Source organism: Ceratotherium simum, chromosome 15 (genome assembly GCF_057802395.1).
Source record: "Ceratotherium simum simum isolate JZ-2026a chromosome 15, ASM5780239v1, whole genome shotgun sequence".
NCBI lineage: Eukaryota > Metazoa > Chordata > Mammalia > Perissodactyla > Rhinocerotidae > Ceratotherium > Ceratotherium simum.
Window position 1 is genome coordinate 50,084,433 of NC_141914.1, and position 14,512 is coordinate 50,098,944.

General features: G+C 41.2%; 1 protein-coding gene across 2 annotated transcripts in view; it reads left to right on the top strand.

Moving 5' to 3' along the window:
- TNIK (TRAF2 and NCK interacting kinase) overlaps window positions 1-14,512 on the top strand; it is a 389,733-nt gene that overhangs the window by 233,038 nt on the left and 142,183 nt on the right. For both annotated transcript variants that reach the window (XM_004424740.3, XM_087440033.1), the window contains exon 4: window positions 4,312-4,437. In XM_004424740.3, the coding sequence (XP_004424797.1) occupies window positions 4,312-4,437 (126 nt within the window). The remainder of the gene's footprint in view (window positions 1-4,311; window positions 4,438-14,512) is intronic.

A 14,512-nucleotide genomic window follows, 5' to 3' on the forward strand; every position in this document is an offset into this window, starting at 1 on the left:
CCATTTCCTTGCATTTGAAAACCACCATCTCTTCACAGGGTTTGTCATCCTCCAGGAGGCCAGTCCTGGTTTCTCACATGGGAGTGTTCTCTGCGAGCAATCAGAGAGGGCCGCCCCAACGCACGAGCGCTTTTCAGGCCTCTCCTGCATCACATTTGCTAACATCCCGTCGGCCAAAGCAGGTCACGTGGCCAAGCCCAGAGACAAGGAGAGGAGATGGACTCCACCTCTTCATGAGGGAGCCTGCCAAATACCATGGCCATTTTTTTTTTTTTTTTTTTTTTTGGTCTAGCAGAAATACTAAGCAATAGATAGATTCCTATGATCTTGAAAAAAAAAAATCTTCATTATGTCAATAATAAAGCTGTGCTTAAATAAGCACTTAATCATTCCTAAGCCCTGAGAGGTGACTTAGAGAGGTATTCTTTTTCAGATTCATGGGCGGGAAGTAACTGACAAAGTAACTACAAAATAACTGACTGAGAGTTTAAATGCCGTATCTGAGGTTACGTAAGGAATCAGCTTGCACTCAATTTTGAATCTTCTGATTGAAGTGACGGTTCTTCCTAGAGTACTGGACGTGGCTTATTAAAATTACTCCGTTTTTTTATTTTTGTTTTGCTGAGGAAGATTCACCCTAAGCTGACATCTGCTGCCAGTCTTCCTCTTTTTTGTATGTGAGCCGCCACCACAGCATGGCCACTGACAGACAAGTGGCGTAGGTCCGTGCCCGGGAACTGAACCCATGCCACTGAAGCAGAGTGTGCCGAATTTAATCACTAGGCCACCAGGGCTGGCCCAAAATTGCTCCATTTTTAAATTTGTGACAATTTGGCACCATTACTTTGTTTTTCATTACAACACAGTGGTCATTTATTTCCCTGTGAGCTTCATCCCTATGCTTAATTCTTAAGATATTCAGGATAGGGCTAGTCCTGGTGGCCTAGTGGTTAAGTTCGGTGCACTCTGCTTTGGCGGCCCGAGTTCAGTTCCTGGGCATGGACCTACACCACTCATCTGTCAGTGGCCATGCTGTGCCTGCGGCTCATGTACAGAAAAAAAAAAGAAGATTGGTAGTGGATGTTAGCTCAGGGCAAATCTTTCTCAGCAAAAAAAAAAAAAAAAAAAAAAAAGACATAAGAATAATCCATTTACAAAATAGAGGATATCCTTCTCATAACTTTGTAATCTAATTCTAGCCTCAGTTGTTATCATTTTTGGAAAGCATTGTAACCCATCTCATTCAATGAGCCGTATTGTGAGAGGCTGGACTGCTTGTGGAAAGATTAAGTGAGTTCTTGTAGTCATAGTAAGTGCCTCCCTTTCAATTTCACCAAATAACTTGCTGCTATCATTGCCCTAGGCTAAAAATATAGATAAACAGTAGCCCTGAAGGCCTGATAAATTGCATGGTCACTTACAAGGTCATATGAGATCAAGATCAAGGTTCTAGATTAGAGCTACATAACCATGACCCACAGTGGTTCCTTAATTGTGTTTGGAAATAATGTAATTTAAACCTAAAATTCAAGTTACTTACATTCCCTACCCTTGTTATTTATTTATTTTCTGGTTGAGAAGATTAATAATAATGTTTATTTGTATTACACATTATAACTTTCACATACTTCGTTTAATTACCACAAAAGACTGGGACATATAATAATACAACTATAAAATCTGTGTCTCATTATAGATGAGAAAACTTAGACTCCAAAAGGTGGGTTACGTTCTTGAGGTCACACAGCCAGAAAGGAGTGGATCCAAACTGAACATGCACCCTGCCTGCCCCCCTCATTTTTCTGACTCAATGCGTATGCTTTCTTCAGTGTCACATTGCCTCAGTTTACCTTCGCAGAGTGATGGAGAATGCGCTGACTTCATTCTGATCTCTAATACTATTGATTTTGGATTTAATTATATACTGAGTTGCACTGTTATTTAACTGTTTCATAAGTTCTTATTTTCTTAATGATTTGGTAAGCTTTTTTTAGGCAGTTTTTTCCCCTCTAATTCTCCCACATCACGCACCATCCTGTTAAGAACCCAGGGGGCAGGCAGCACATCCGTGTAGAACCAGCCTGACTTCTCCTGAAGCGCGAGGGAAGCTGAGCCTGTGAGGCTGCCCTGGGGAAGTGATGGGTGTTCTGTTGCCTCATGGAGCTGCCTCTTTAGTCGAAGGGGCTGTTGACCCAGGCTGCCCCCAGAAACGCTCAGGTTTGTTTTCTCGCCTTCTATTTAGGCTTCTCTAAAGTATATCCACTCACATCCTACATTCATCCACAATTATTTGGCCCCACAGGGTGAGTTTAAAATAGCTAATATGCACCATAGTAAGACATTTGAGTCACGCTGCAGGGACCCTTCAACAAGTTGACGGTCAGTCTCTCCTTAGGCCTGCAGTGAAGGCGTGGGCAGTTTCCCATAGCTACAGGGGAGAGTTCACTGGCCAGCAGTATGCCATCCCCTCCCTCAGCCACCACCCCAGCCCCTCTCTGCTCTCCCCTCACTGTGAGGGCCACGGCTTCACCTCAGCGCAGCATCCCAATCGTACCTTCTATTTTTGGATTACCTAGTCTTCGACGTAGTTAAGCCATGCAATGTGTTACATGCTTAGTTCTCCTAAGTTTGCAAATCTCCATTGCTTTTTACTAGAACTTTTTTTGTGTGTGGTCAGGAAATGTCAGCATTTCACCACTCTCCTCACCTTATTTTTACCAGTTCCTCTTAAACATCACTGATGCTGCTGTGTCAGCCATTGGGCCCTTTGTAGGCATTCATTCTTTCATTCACATTTTTTCACAGGCACTTGCTTGGTGCTGGGGATGTTATAGAGAGCAAAAGCAGGCAGGATCCCTGTGTTTATAGTTGTTATGGACCAACAGGGAAGAGAGACTTTAATCAAGTGATTAGACAAATAAATGTGGATTGCAATTCTGGTAAGTGCTGCAAGGGAGGAGACACGTGATGATCCGTGGGGTTAGTACCGGGTCAGGCAGATCAGAGAGCTTTGCTGGGGAAGAGACTCTGGAACTGAGATCTGAAGGCAGAAGAGAGTTTACAGTCCATGGAGAAGAGAGCCAAGTAAAAGGGCAATTCTGACACAGCATGACCCATACCTCTATATCAGTACCAAGAAATAAGGCATATGTGAAGTGTAGGGAGTGGACAAGATATAGTGGGGGGATTTGACATTGCCTGAAAGAATTAGGGAAGACATCCCTGAGGAGTGTCAGTTAGACCCAGTCAGGAGTGATGAGTAGAGATTGTGTGAAGAAGAAAAAGGGAAGGAAGACAAACATGAGAGACTGCAGAAGGGAGTATGTATAGAGACACTAGAAGGAGGCCACGTAGCTGGAGAGGACCAGGGCCCAGACAGGGACACACTGTGAGTTGTCCTTCAGATCATGGTAATGTAACATCTTACACTCAGGGATTCTTACTGCTGTATCTGAAACAATCTTCCCGGAACAGAAATTTTTTCCGCCAATCTCAAATATAAAATACTGTTTTGCAGTCCAACTGATGTGTACTTATCAAAATGAAATTATGAAAGAACACATGCATCTCCACCAGTGATGGCAGGGCCTCTAAAAATGGCCCAAGTTGGTGGACTCCAGATGGAAACTCAGAATGAATGCAACCTGAATTAGGAAACTTACTCTGTAGGAGACCTATCTCTTTTCACATCCATGGCACTACCTACCGCATTTCCCCTTTCTTTTCATGTTTAGTTCCCCAAAGGTGAGATGGGTAGTCCTGCTTTGTGAACTTCTTCAGATCTAGGGAACTTACCCTTACTTTCCCATCTGACTTTCATCATCTTCAGTCAGCTACTTCAATAAAGTAGGCTTCAAAGAAAATGAACCTAACAAATTTTAAATCTAAGAGTCTGTATTTTTTTCTTTTCACTTTCCTCAGTCTTTTCTATACCAGAGGTGATCAGTGATAGGTACTCAATGGACATAGTTCCCTGAGGCCTAGAGTGAATTTTATCTCAATAGTCTGTCTGCCTTGATCTCTTCCAGGTGAAGGGATGAGGTGTATCTTTTTTTTCAACAGCTTGCGTGTTATGCCTGTTTGCCGTACAAACAGAAGACCCCCTTGGACTGCCAATGTGTTGCCTTGTAAATTTTTTCTTCGTAATCAAGAAAGAAAGTCAAGTCATATAATAATTATGCTTGATTATCGACATAGAAGAAAAAACTTAAGAAAGAACTTAATATATAGTTGACATAGATGGCGATGAAAAACAGAATCCTACTAAAGGCATTGGATTTTCATGACAGAATGTTTATTGTTCCAATATAGGATGAAGAGGAAGAAATCAAACAAGAAATTAACATGTTGAAGAAATATTCTCATCACCGGAATATTGCTACATACTATGGTGCTTTTATCAAAAAGAACCCACCAGGCATGGATGACCAACTTTGGGTATGTAGTGCTGTCCGAATTTGCTTTTTTTACGTAAAGAATTTGCCAGGACCAAATGGCACTTTTTTCCATCCTCATGACTAAGTTGAAGTAACTCCTTCTTTGAAACCCTTCAATCCATGATTTCTGTAACATTGTGTTTTCAAGGTTTTCTCCCATTTCCTTGAATACATCTCCATCTTTTCCATATCTCTATCTTCTGTCTCTTAATGTGGACCATCCCGAAAGCCCTTGTTCATTCTCTGTTTTTTTTCCCCCACTAATGGCTACCTTTATTGAGTTTTTATTATATTTTAGGTACCATGCTATTTACTTTTTATGGATTCTATCATTTATTCTGGCTCTTTGAGGTAGACATTATTATCATCCTCATTTTTTGGATGACGAAACTTAGATTTACAAGGAGGATAAGTAAACTGCCCCAAGGTTTGTGTGCCTAGAAATGGTGGAGCTCAGATCTAAGCAAGCTCTACGTGTCTTTCCCCTTGTCTAGCACTAATGTGTGGATGCCAGAAATTTAAATTCCACCTCTGTGAGTAAAATACCTGAGACAGCGTCTGACACCGGGTAGATACTCTCATAGGCTGCTTCCCCTCGTCCACTTGGCTGTGTGCCCCAGGCCTGTGTCTTTGGCAGTCTATGAGACAGCTGTCCCACAGACTGTCCCACTAATGATAACTTTAGTGTGTCTGATACGAAAACCACTGCTCCTGCCCCTGCCCTGCCCCGATTGCTTTTCTTTTCACCTTCCTGATTTCTGCCATTGGAACTTCTGTTCACTTGGTCCTACAGGCAGGCTTATAATGCTGTCTTGCTGTGACCTTCGTTTCTCAATTTTCTAACCACCCCACTAGTATAGGCCCATTCAGTGGAAGCCTAGATTTTGCAGTAGCCTCCTGCTCGATTTACCTCTCTCTCATCTCTGTTCGTCTCATATGTTGCTGTTGGATTAATAGCTCTAAACATACCCTTTTAACCACTTGTTGTCTTGCTCATTTTCCAGAGGTCTTACTATGTGTCTAACACAAAAAATTCACTGAATTATCCAGTGCTTACTATATGCCAATTTATGTACTAAACGATGTGGATCCAGTGACCACTATTTCATGGAAAATTTCTCAAAGGAATCAGTCTTGGGTAGAAGTTACTCTCTTAATGCGTAAGACATCTATAGTCCAGCTGAGAAGACAAAACGAATACAGTGAACACAGTTGGTGACCAGAAAGGGTATAACAATGTTAGCTCAGAAAAATAACAAGATTGTCGTGTCATCTGATATTGAATACTACAGTCTTTGGAAGTGAAAAGAGCTGCTGGGAATTTTTTTCCCCATAATATCCATCTCTAAATTTAAAATTAAAAATGTACTTTGGGGTAGATAAACCCACTTTGTATGATCACATTGATTATATATTTTTATGTGATTTCTGAAAGAGCTACAGTAAGATTTTAATTGTGTCCTCTTAAATGTGTAGTAGATGTAAATGTGAAAATTAAAAATGTAAAAGTAGTAGGAGAAAATAAATGTGACTCTGTAATACTAAAGATAGATATATGACAGCAAGGAGATAACCACAAAACAGAATTTTGATAGACTTGACTATATCAATTTTTACAAGTTTCTTATTACAAAAAAACACAAAGTAAAAATGCAAATAGGTAATTTAGGAAAAATATTTATTTCATATATGATGAGAAAGAATTTAGTAGCCTTTAGAGATGAAGAGTTTTAATAAATCAATAGGAAAAAATATGAAATTACTAATAGAAAGATTGAGTTAAGAACAAGGCAGCATTTAACAAAGTAAAAATATCAATTACCAATAAAGATGTTTTTAAAATGTAATCTTGCTAGTAATATAAATGAAAAAGGAAACAAGAATTAGATACCATTTCTTCCTAGTACATTGTCAGAGATTTTCTTTTTAAATGATATGCCCAGAATGGACAGTCACTCCCCCTGCCTGTGGACATGAACTTGGTACAACTTTACTCAAGGGCAGTTGGAATACATTCAGATACACACACGCACACACAGATATACAGATATGTGTGTGTGTGTATATATATATATACACACATGGGTATACATTTTAGAGGCTATGATTAGATATGTAGTACATTTTCATATTTGTCAAAAAAAAGAAGGAAAAAGGAAAAAAATATATATCTATACATATATTGACATGGTGGGGATGTCTAGAATAATATACACCAATAATGTTGAAGATATTTCAGGGTAGTAATTTCGGTAATTTAATTTTTAAAACATTTGACTTTTTCATGTCTTTTTTTTTTATTGTTTCTCATCGGGCTATCTTTGCTCCTCATATAGACAGCTCTCCGAGGACGAGGATTGTGTGTTTTGCATCTTACTGTCCTCCTCAACACTAGGAAGGTGCAGGGCACATGATGCTGACAAAATAGTTGTTTTATGAATGAAAATGATATTACTGGGACAGACTTGGTTGCTATTATTATTATTATTGATTGAAACCTGATTGCTACAGGTACTTTGAGAGTTCAGTTTCCCTGTGGCCTGCAGGTTCAACAGGATGTGATGAGATGGCACAAGTTGGAACATCTCTGTGTTCTCAAAGGACTTCTGCATTGTCAAGAACCCAGCATTTTAGCAATGACCCCCGTGCTGCCATGAGCTGCAGCAGATGACAGGTGGGGAATGAGAGCTATTTTGATGCTGTCTGCAGAAAGGTGTTCTGTTTGGTCAGGACCATGTTTCCAAATTAAAAGAAAGCATTAACGTAGCTTTGCGACCACCTCCAGCTCATCACCTGAGGTCTTCCAACTATTTCTAGATGGGTCACACCGAACTGTTAACATCATTCCTTTTGTGAGATGGACCAGATAGGGCAGTTGGTTTTCTTATTAGGTTAAACTGTTAAAATTGGGGTATTTCTTTACAAATTGTTGGTTGAGGGAGGAGAGGAGTGGTTAAGCAGGCCTTGAAACCTTGTCACCTTTTTCCTAATGCTGAGATGTTTTAAGCTGGAAAGAAAATTAGTTGTCATTTTTTTGCTGGATCTCAATGAAGCTACTTGACTCTCCCAGGGCCACCAAACTGATTTAATGCATGGATGCAGATGAGAATGCAGGCATCCTGAAACGTGACAGTTTGGCTTGGCCTGAAGTTCTGTGAAGGGCGCTAGAAGTTTCTTTTAAAAAATGAGCAAAATCTGCCGTCCGTGTTCAGATTGGCCCTGGAGGGGAGAAGCAAGCCTGTTTGTGTCTGCACGGCGCACACAGGAGGTTTTGTTTTCTGGAAATGAGTTACTGCCCGCCAGTTCTCACCCTGGCCAATAGCTCTCCCTGTGATTGCTGGGAACAAGAGGCTGCATGTGTACGGGTCCATTTATTCATTCACCACTCATTCATTCATTTATTCGTCCAACAAATATATCTCAAGCACTTGCCAGGCACAGGGCACTCTTCTAGGCACTTGGGATATATCAGTGAATGAAACTGACGAAAGCCCCTACTTTCCTGCAGCTTATGTCCTTGCTACAGACCACAAACAATAAACATAATAAGTAAGAAGACTCTAGAGAAGTCAGAAGTGGGTGATCGCCTGGAAGAGCGGGGGAAGCTTCATGGGGATGCAGACAGGGGTTGTAGTGGTGGGTACAGTGACCAGGGGAAGCCCTGTTGTGGGTGACTCGAGGAAGGGCATGCCAGACCTGGTGTTTTCCAGGAATAACAATGAGGTCAGTGTGACCGGAACACGTGGGAGATGAGACCTGGGGCCGCATCATGCAGGGGCTTCCTTACAGGCCATTGGAAAGACATCAGCTTTTACTCTGAGTGAGCTGGGGGCCACTGGAGGGTTTTGAAGGTAGAGGGATGGGATCTGATCCACACAGTGAAGGGGTCCGTCTGGTTGCTGGGTTGAGACTAGACGGGATGGGGGCCAGAGTAGAAGCAGGGAGACCAGTTAGGAGACTGGTGTAGCAGGCTAATCTTCCTGAAGCTGGCAAAGGGGGATCTGCGAGTAGTGATCACTCCCAAACCCGGGCCGCATGGGGAGGATCCCTGCCTTCACATTCCTTTTCCCCACCTGCAATTAAATGCAGGTGGCAAATGTGGCAGTGACAGGCCCCACATTCTGCTTGGAAGACAGAGGGCCTTGCACTTGTCAGATTCCTGCCCACGCAGAAGATTATTCTGACCATCCCCACCAGTCATCCCTTAGCTTCTATGTCACTGGGGATAAAATACAAAGCTATGAAGTGCCTCGTAAGGGAAAGAGCATCATTTCTTTTTCCAGTTGCACTTCTATTTGATGACAAATTAAGGAGGAACTTGGAAAAGTAAAGGCAGAACAGAAACATAATAGTTAGGAAATTAGTACCACATTACAATAGTGGTGGGAACTTGGTTATAGAGTATGATGATGGATACTTATTTCAAGGTCTCTAACTCACTAAACTTGGGCCGTTCTGTGTTAATAATGACAATGACTGGTAATATTTGTTGCCTGCTTATCATGTGCCAAGTACTGTGTGTGTTTGACTTGTCATATTATTTCATTAGATCTGTACAACCACTCTACAAATTAGATATTATCATTATCCTCACTTTACAGATGAGGAAATCAAGCTAAGAGAAGTTAAGAAATTTGCCCACGGTCTCAGACCTAGTGGGTGATGAAGCCATTGAGCCAGCTAACCCCAAGCTGTCTGACGCTAAAATCAGGCCCCTGAATCCTACACTTCTCCTTTTAGTTGTGAAAAATGTTCTGATATCAGAAGTTGGTGTTCCAAATAAGATTGAAGCTTTGTGTCTAAATAAGTTTATTTTGACGTCACCTTTAATCTTCATTCCTCAGTTTTTCCAGTTTTCAAAGAGGATAGCAAGACCAGTCAGCTGCTAATAAGACTGGTGTGAAGTCTAAGAAATACACTTTGAAAAGTACGTTAAACCTTTCGGGAATGTTTTAGCAAACAATTGCAAAGGTCACAGATAGTTGACTCTTTGGGCTAATGGCATTCTGTGAGGATTACATTTATATGAAAATATTATTATGGATTATATAGAGACATAGCCTGTAGCAACCAAAAGCAGCACTTTCTAACATTTATTCCCGGGATTCAGACTATGTGAACTATTCCCCAGTTATTTCTTTTGCTGTGGCTGGAGGTTTGCACATATCCCGCCAGCCGGTATATGTGCTGTTTCAGGTGTCTGATTGAATTATAATCTGTGCGAATTCTATCAGTCATGTCATAGAGATAAACTCTTGTTTAGTACCAGCTCTTTGTGGAAATACAACTACTTCTGATAATGGCCAAGTAATTCTCCTTTATCAACTGCTCAGGGCCTGATGCGGAAATCAAAAAAGGGAGCTCTTGCAATAAAGATTCCGATCTCTCGGAAACAAGTGAGCTCCGACACACAGCACTGCCATCTCATTCCATGCATCTCAGGGGTGAGAGGCTCGCCGTTTTGCTGCATGATATTCAGACACTGGGAGTGAGTGAGAAGTGCTGTCTATTAAGAGCATTAATTTCTCTAAAATTAGAAAGCGGAAGCACACACACTTTGCTGTCTTTTTCGATACCAGCACAACAATCACAGGGCTAGAATATCTTACAAAAGGAAATAAATTTCTAATTAGCTTCCAAAATGTAGGGTAGTCAAGTCAGGTAGATTATTGTACCAAAATGACTCGATAAACCATTCATTAGACCGTAACAGTGTGGACTTGCAGAGCTAAGAGTTAAGAAATTATACTGTATGCATATTAGAGACAGACATGCTAGCGGTTGGCTGAAACCTGGCCTGGAGTCCAGAGACTTGGATTCTAACCCTGGCAGAGGCAGCATCTCTGGCATTTGGTTTCTTCCTTATAAGATGATAACTTTGGACTAGGTCTGAGTTTTCAGACTGGCAGCCCGGAGGCTAAATGCTATCCAGGTAAATGTGTTTAGTTTGGTTCACATGAGGTGGTGGTGTTTTAATTATGCCAACATTAGAAAAAACCAAGCAGTTTCACACTAAGCCTGGATTCCTTGAAAAGTTTTGAAAAATCAGATGATCTGAAAATATCGAGCCTGATCCCAAATAACAGCAGTGTGTTAGAGCAGTATACAGCGCTAAATGAGGGCGTGTGCCTGCTGCAGTTTGCACCAGAGGCCCCATCACTCCCTGTTGTCTTCTGTGTGTGTTCAGCTTCATACATTTGCACGACTTGCCCGTGCCCTGTGTCAGATCATCTGGGAATGAGATACTGAGATGAACTAAGACATGATGTCATTCAGCTACCAATGAGGGATCCTTTCTAGAATCTGTGGTGATGTTGGCCACAGCCCCCAAACCCAAGTCTGTTAAAGGTTGGATTTGCATTGCTGTGGCATCTTGGCTTGGCAGAAACCATGCACACTGACATTTTTGGTTGTTTTAAGATTTAAATGTAAAGTGCTGCAGATAGCACCATTAAAAATTCAGCCACCTGTAGCTGGGTCTTTTGAACAGTTAATTAAAATTTCTCTTTGCCTGGTTCTAAGCATCAGAAATGAGGCTTTCATTTTGGGGATGGGGGTACTGTTTTAATTAGTTTTTGTCGATTTTATAACTAATGAACTCCCTTCATACAAAGAGGCTAGGTCACTCGTCTGGAGAAGTGATTGAATCTTATGCTTTGTGAGTAGATATTTTTATAAGGCTGAATTTGGTAAATATAGGAGTGCCTAAAATAATAGGAGGGGGGATGGTAAACAACCCCATTGCATGACCTATAGAGACGGATGTCAGTTCCTTAGATACAAACACAGCTACAACTAACTACACTCAGTTTAATACTTTGCAACTGGGCTTGAGTTCAGCCTTAATAGAGCCATTTTTATGAACTAATGGGTGATTCTGTGACAAGAATGTGAAGATGATTTCTTCTTTTATCGTGAATTTCCTTTGAAATGTGCTTAAACTGCTTTTTGCCTTAGCAAGAGGAAGACTTCATGTATGCCCAAAGTTACTCTGCTCATTGTCTATACAACCATCTGATTCCTTTTCTAGATTAATGTTGAGCCAGGGTCTCTGTTCCTGTTTATGTTGTGCTTCTCAAAATCCTCAGCTACCAACTTGCTTAGTCCTAGGTCCTCTAAGGCCATTAGTTTTTATTCTTTTCCTATTTTTAATTGATCTGAAAGCTTGGTCCCCTCTCCTCATCCCAAATTCTTCTCTTTGGGTGTTGCATTCTGACTTACAGAGTTGTAAATTTCTTACAGCCTCAGGGTTAGTTTCTGTGATTGAGTCCAAAGGGCATGTAATGATTTACCCCTAACAGGAGAAATTCTCCAGAAGATCTCGCATGCAAGACCAAATAGAAGATGCGGCTAACTTCTCTCATTCCTTGCATGCTGCCATGCTGCCCCTGAGATGGCTGTCTCCTTAGACATGGCGACTGTAGAGCATGTCCAGTGGGCCTGTCCTTTGGGCAGGCTTCTTGTTGCTAAAAATACCAGTTGGCTTGATATATTCAAACTGTCGTTGTCATTCTCAAGATATAAAGTTTTTCATTATCCAGAAACTTTATTGACAATTTTGGAACTTCTCATCCTTGGGACTCATCTTTTTATTTTTGGAAGACTTAGAATTTGTAGTTCAAGCATTCTCTTTTCAAGTCTAAAAATAGAATTCAGAAGCCAAAGAAGTCTCTTTTCTAAGTACGTGTTAGTTTAAAAATGAATGCAAAAAGCTGTTTAGGTTGCTTGGAGCTCCCCACAGTTCTATTTTACTTTTACATCAGTTGATTGAAATGATAAATGTATACCTACCAATTTTTGTTCTTCTATACGCACATATTTTACATTGTGAGACTTAAACTACCTCTGGCAAATGAAGCAGCATTCTATGACAAAGTACTGAGTCTGGGTTTTGTTTACACCTTCATAAATCATGCAGATGAGATCTGTGGCTATTCCCAGCCACACATGATAAAAATATCCTGTGTCTTGCTGATGTTTCTGGACCTTCAAGGTCAGTAGGCTGGTCCTCTGCAGAGTTGTGAATTCTTGGAAGTTTATCTTTCCTGTCCTTTTTCTTAGGGTGCCCCTTCAATTGCTTGGTGCAAACTTCTCTCATTTTCGGTAGACCTTCATCCTCCTGTTCCCTCCTCTTCCTCACCCCTGTCTCCTGCCCTCCTTTTACTATAAAAGAGAAGGGATCTGTTAGTAGACATTTATTCTTGTGGGTGACTGACTAGTGACGTTTGGGAGGAATACTCCTGTCAAGGGATTCTGGGCTAGTGCCTACAGTTTAAAAATACCTCAGGGCCGGCCCCATGGCTTAGCAGTTAAGTGTGCGTGCTCCGCTACTGGCGGCCAAGGTTCGGATCCCAGGCGCGCACCGACGTACCGCTTCTCTGGCCATGCTGAGGCCGCGTCCCACATACAGCAACTAGAGGGATGTGCAGCTATGATGTACAACTATCTACTGGGACTTTGGGGGAAAAATAAATAAATAAAAATTTAAAAAAATATAAAATAAATAAAAATAAAAATACCTTAAAGCTTTGTTTCTTGTGACAGGAATTTAAAATCAGTTAACTAGCAAGTGAGTGAATACTGTAGGAACCCCAGAAATCATCCTGAGCCTCTTAGGCTGGCTCTGAGAAAAGACCTTTTTAAATTCTTTCAGAGGTGACTGGGGTTGGAAAGGGCAGGTTAGATGTGACCACATCTGTGATTCCAGACTGAAGGCCCCTCCCGGTGAGGAGGTGAGCTTAAGGATAACTTAAATAGTGCTTCTGAAACTCCCTCTGGGATCAGCTGAGGCTCAAGACCGTTTCCTTAAATGTTGCCCTGGAGAGGGGGAAAGCACAGGAGGGTATAAGCCCTCCTTCCCCCACAGCAGAAAACATCTGCTGTCAGAAATATAAGACAACTGACAAAAATATGTGACAGACAACCATGCAAATTGTGAAGTATATTAGAACTCTTTGTTTTTAAAAATTAGCCATTTTAATTTAGATAGAAATAACTGCTCATGTCCAATAATCCAAGCTACCTTTTTCCTAATAATTGGGTTGCACTACACTGTGCTGTGTTTTAAATATCCCCTCCATGACACTGTTCCAGGCCCAGGCCCAACTCCCATCGTGACTGAGCACAGTTCTGTCCCCACCTTCAACTTAACCTTCCTTCTCTCTTCCCAAGTGACATGCATGCGTATTTCATTTTCTGACCAGTTATGTAGGTGATGTTGAGTGAGAATTTCAAATGTAAGACTCGTTTGAAACCTCTCCCACCACCACCACCATCTTCCAACCTTCAAAATAAAAAGATCCAATGTCCTGGAATGCACTGTTGTGTCTTCTTGCTGTGTGATGCAAGCTTGAAAAACAGACATGTGTCCTTGGTACTCTTTCATTAATAGAATTTTTAGAAACACACGTGCCCAAGGCCCTTCATAAGCACCTTTCAGATGTTTCTTCATCATCTAAGGAAAAAGTGGATCTTGGGGAGCTATTGATGCTGTTTTCCAAGTTGGAAACTTTTTTGTAAATGCAAACAGACCAAAGAATAGAAAAGTAATAAATATAGTTTGAGATTTCTGGCTACTAGGAGTTTTGTATTCATAGACACAATTAATGTTGACATCAAACCAATAAGGTTGATGCTCTTGTTTTGCGTCTTATAGTGATGGTGGTGGGGTGCTGAGCCCAGGGTGGTTAGAGAACATGCCCAAGGCCATGTAGCTAGTCCTGAGAGTGCACCATACTTGCAACTCTGCTCCAGTTACTTAATGAGTGTATGGATAAGGCAGCAGACTGTAACTAAGCTTCATTTCCAAATAAAGAAAAAGGAATTGAGGGGAAGGAGAATTAATGAAACAACAGTTACAAATTACTTAGCCTGGTACCTGGCACACGGTAAATTCTCAGTAAATGTTAGCAAGTAATATTGCCCCAGTGTCAACTCTTTGAGAACTGTCTTTTGGGGAGAATATTAATGATCCATTATTTCTTGCTTGTGAGATGTGAAGTTATTGACTTATCGCTGTTGGGCTTGGCGTGTTGAGCCCTGTTTCTGTTTATTAATGTGATGAGGTTACTTGTGGC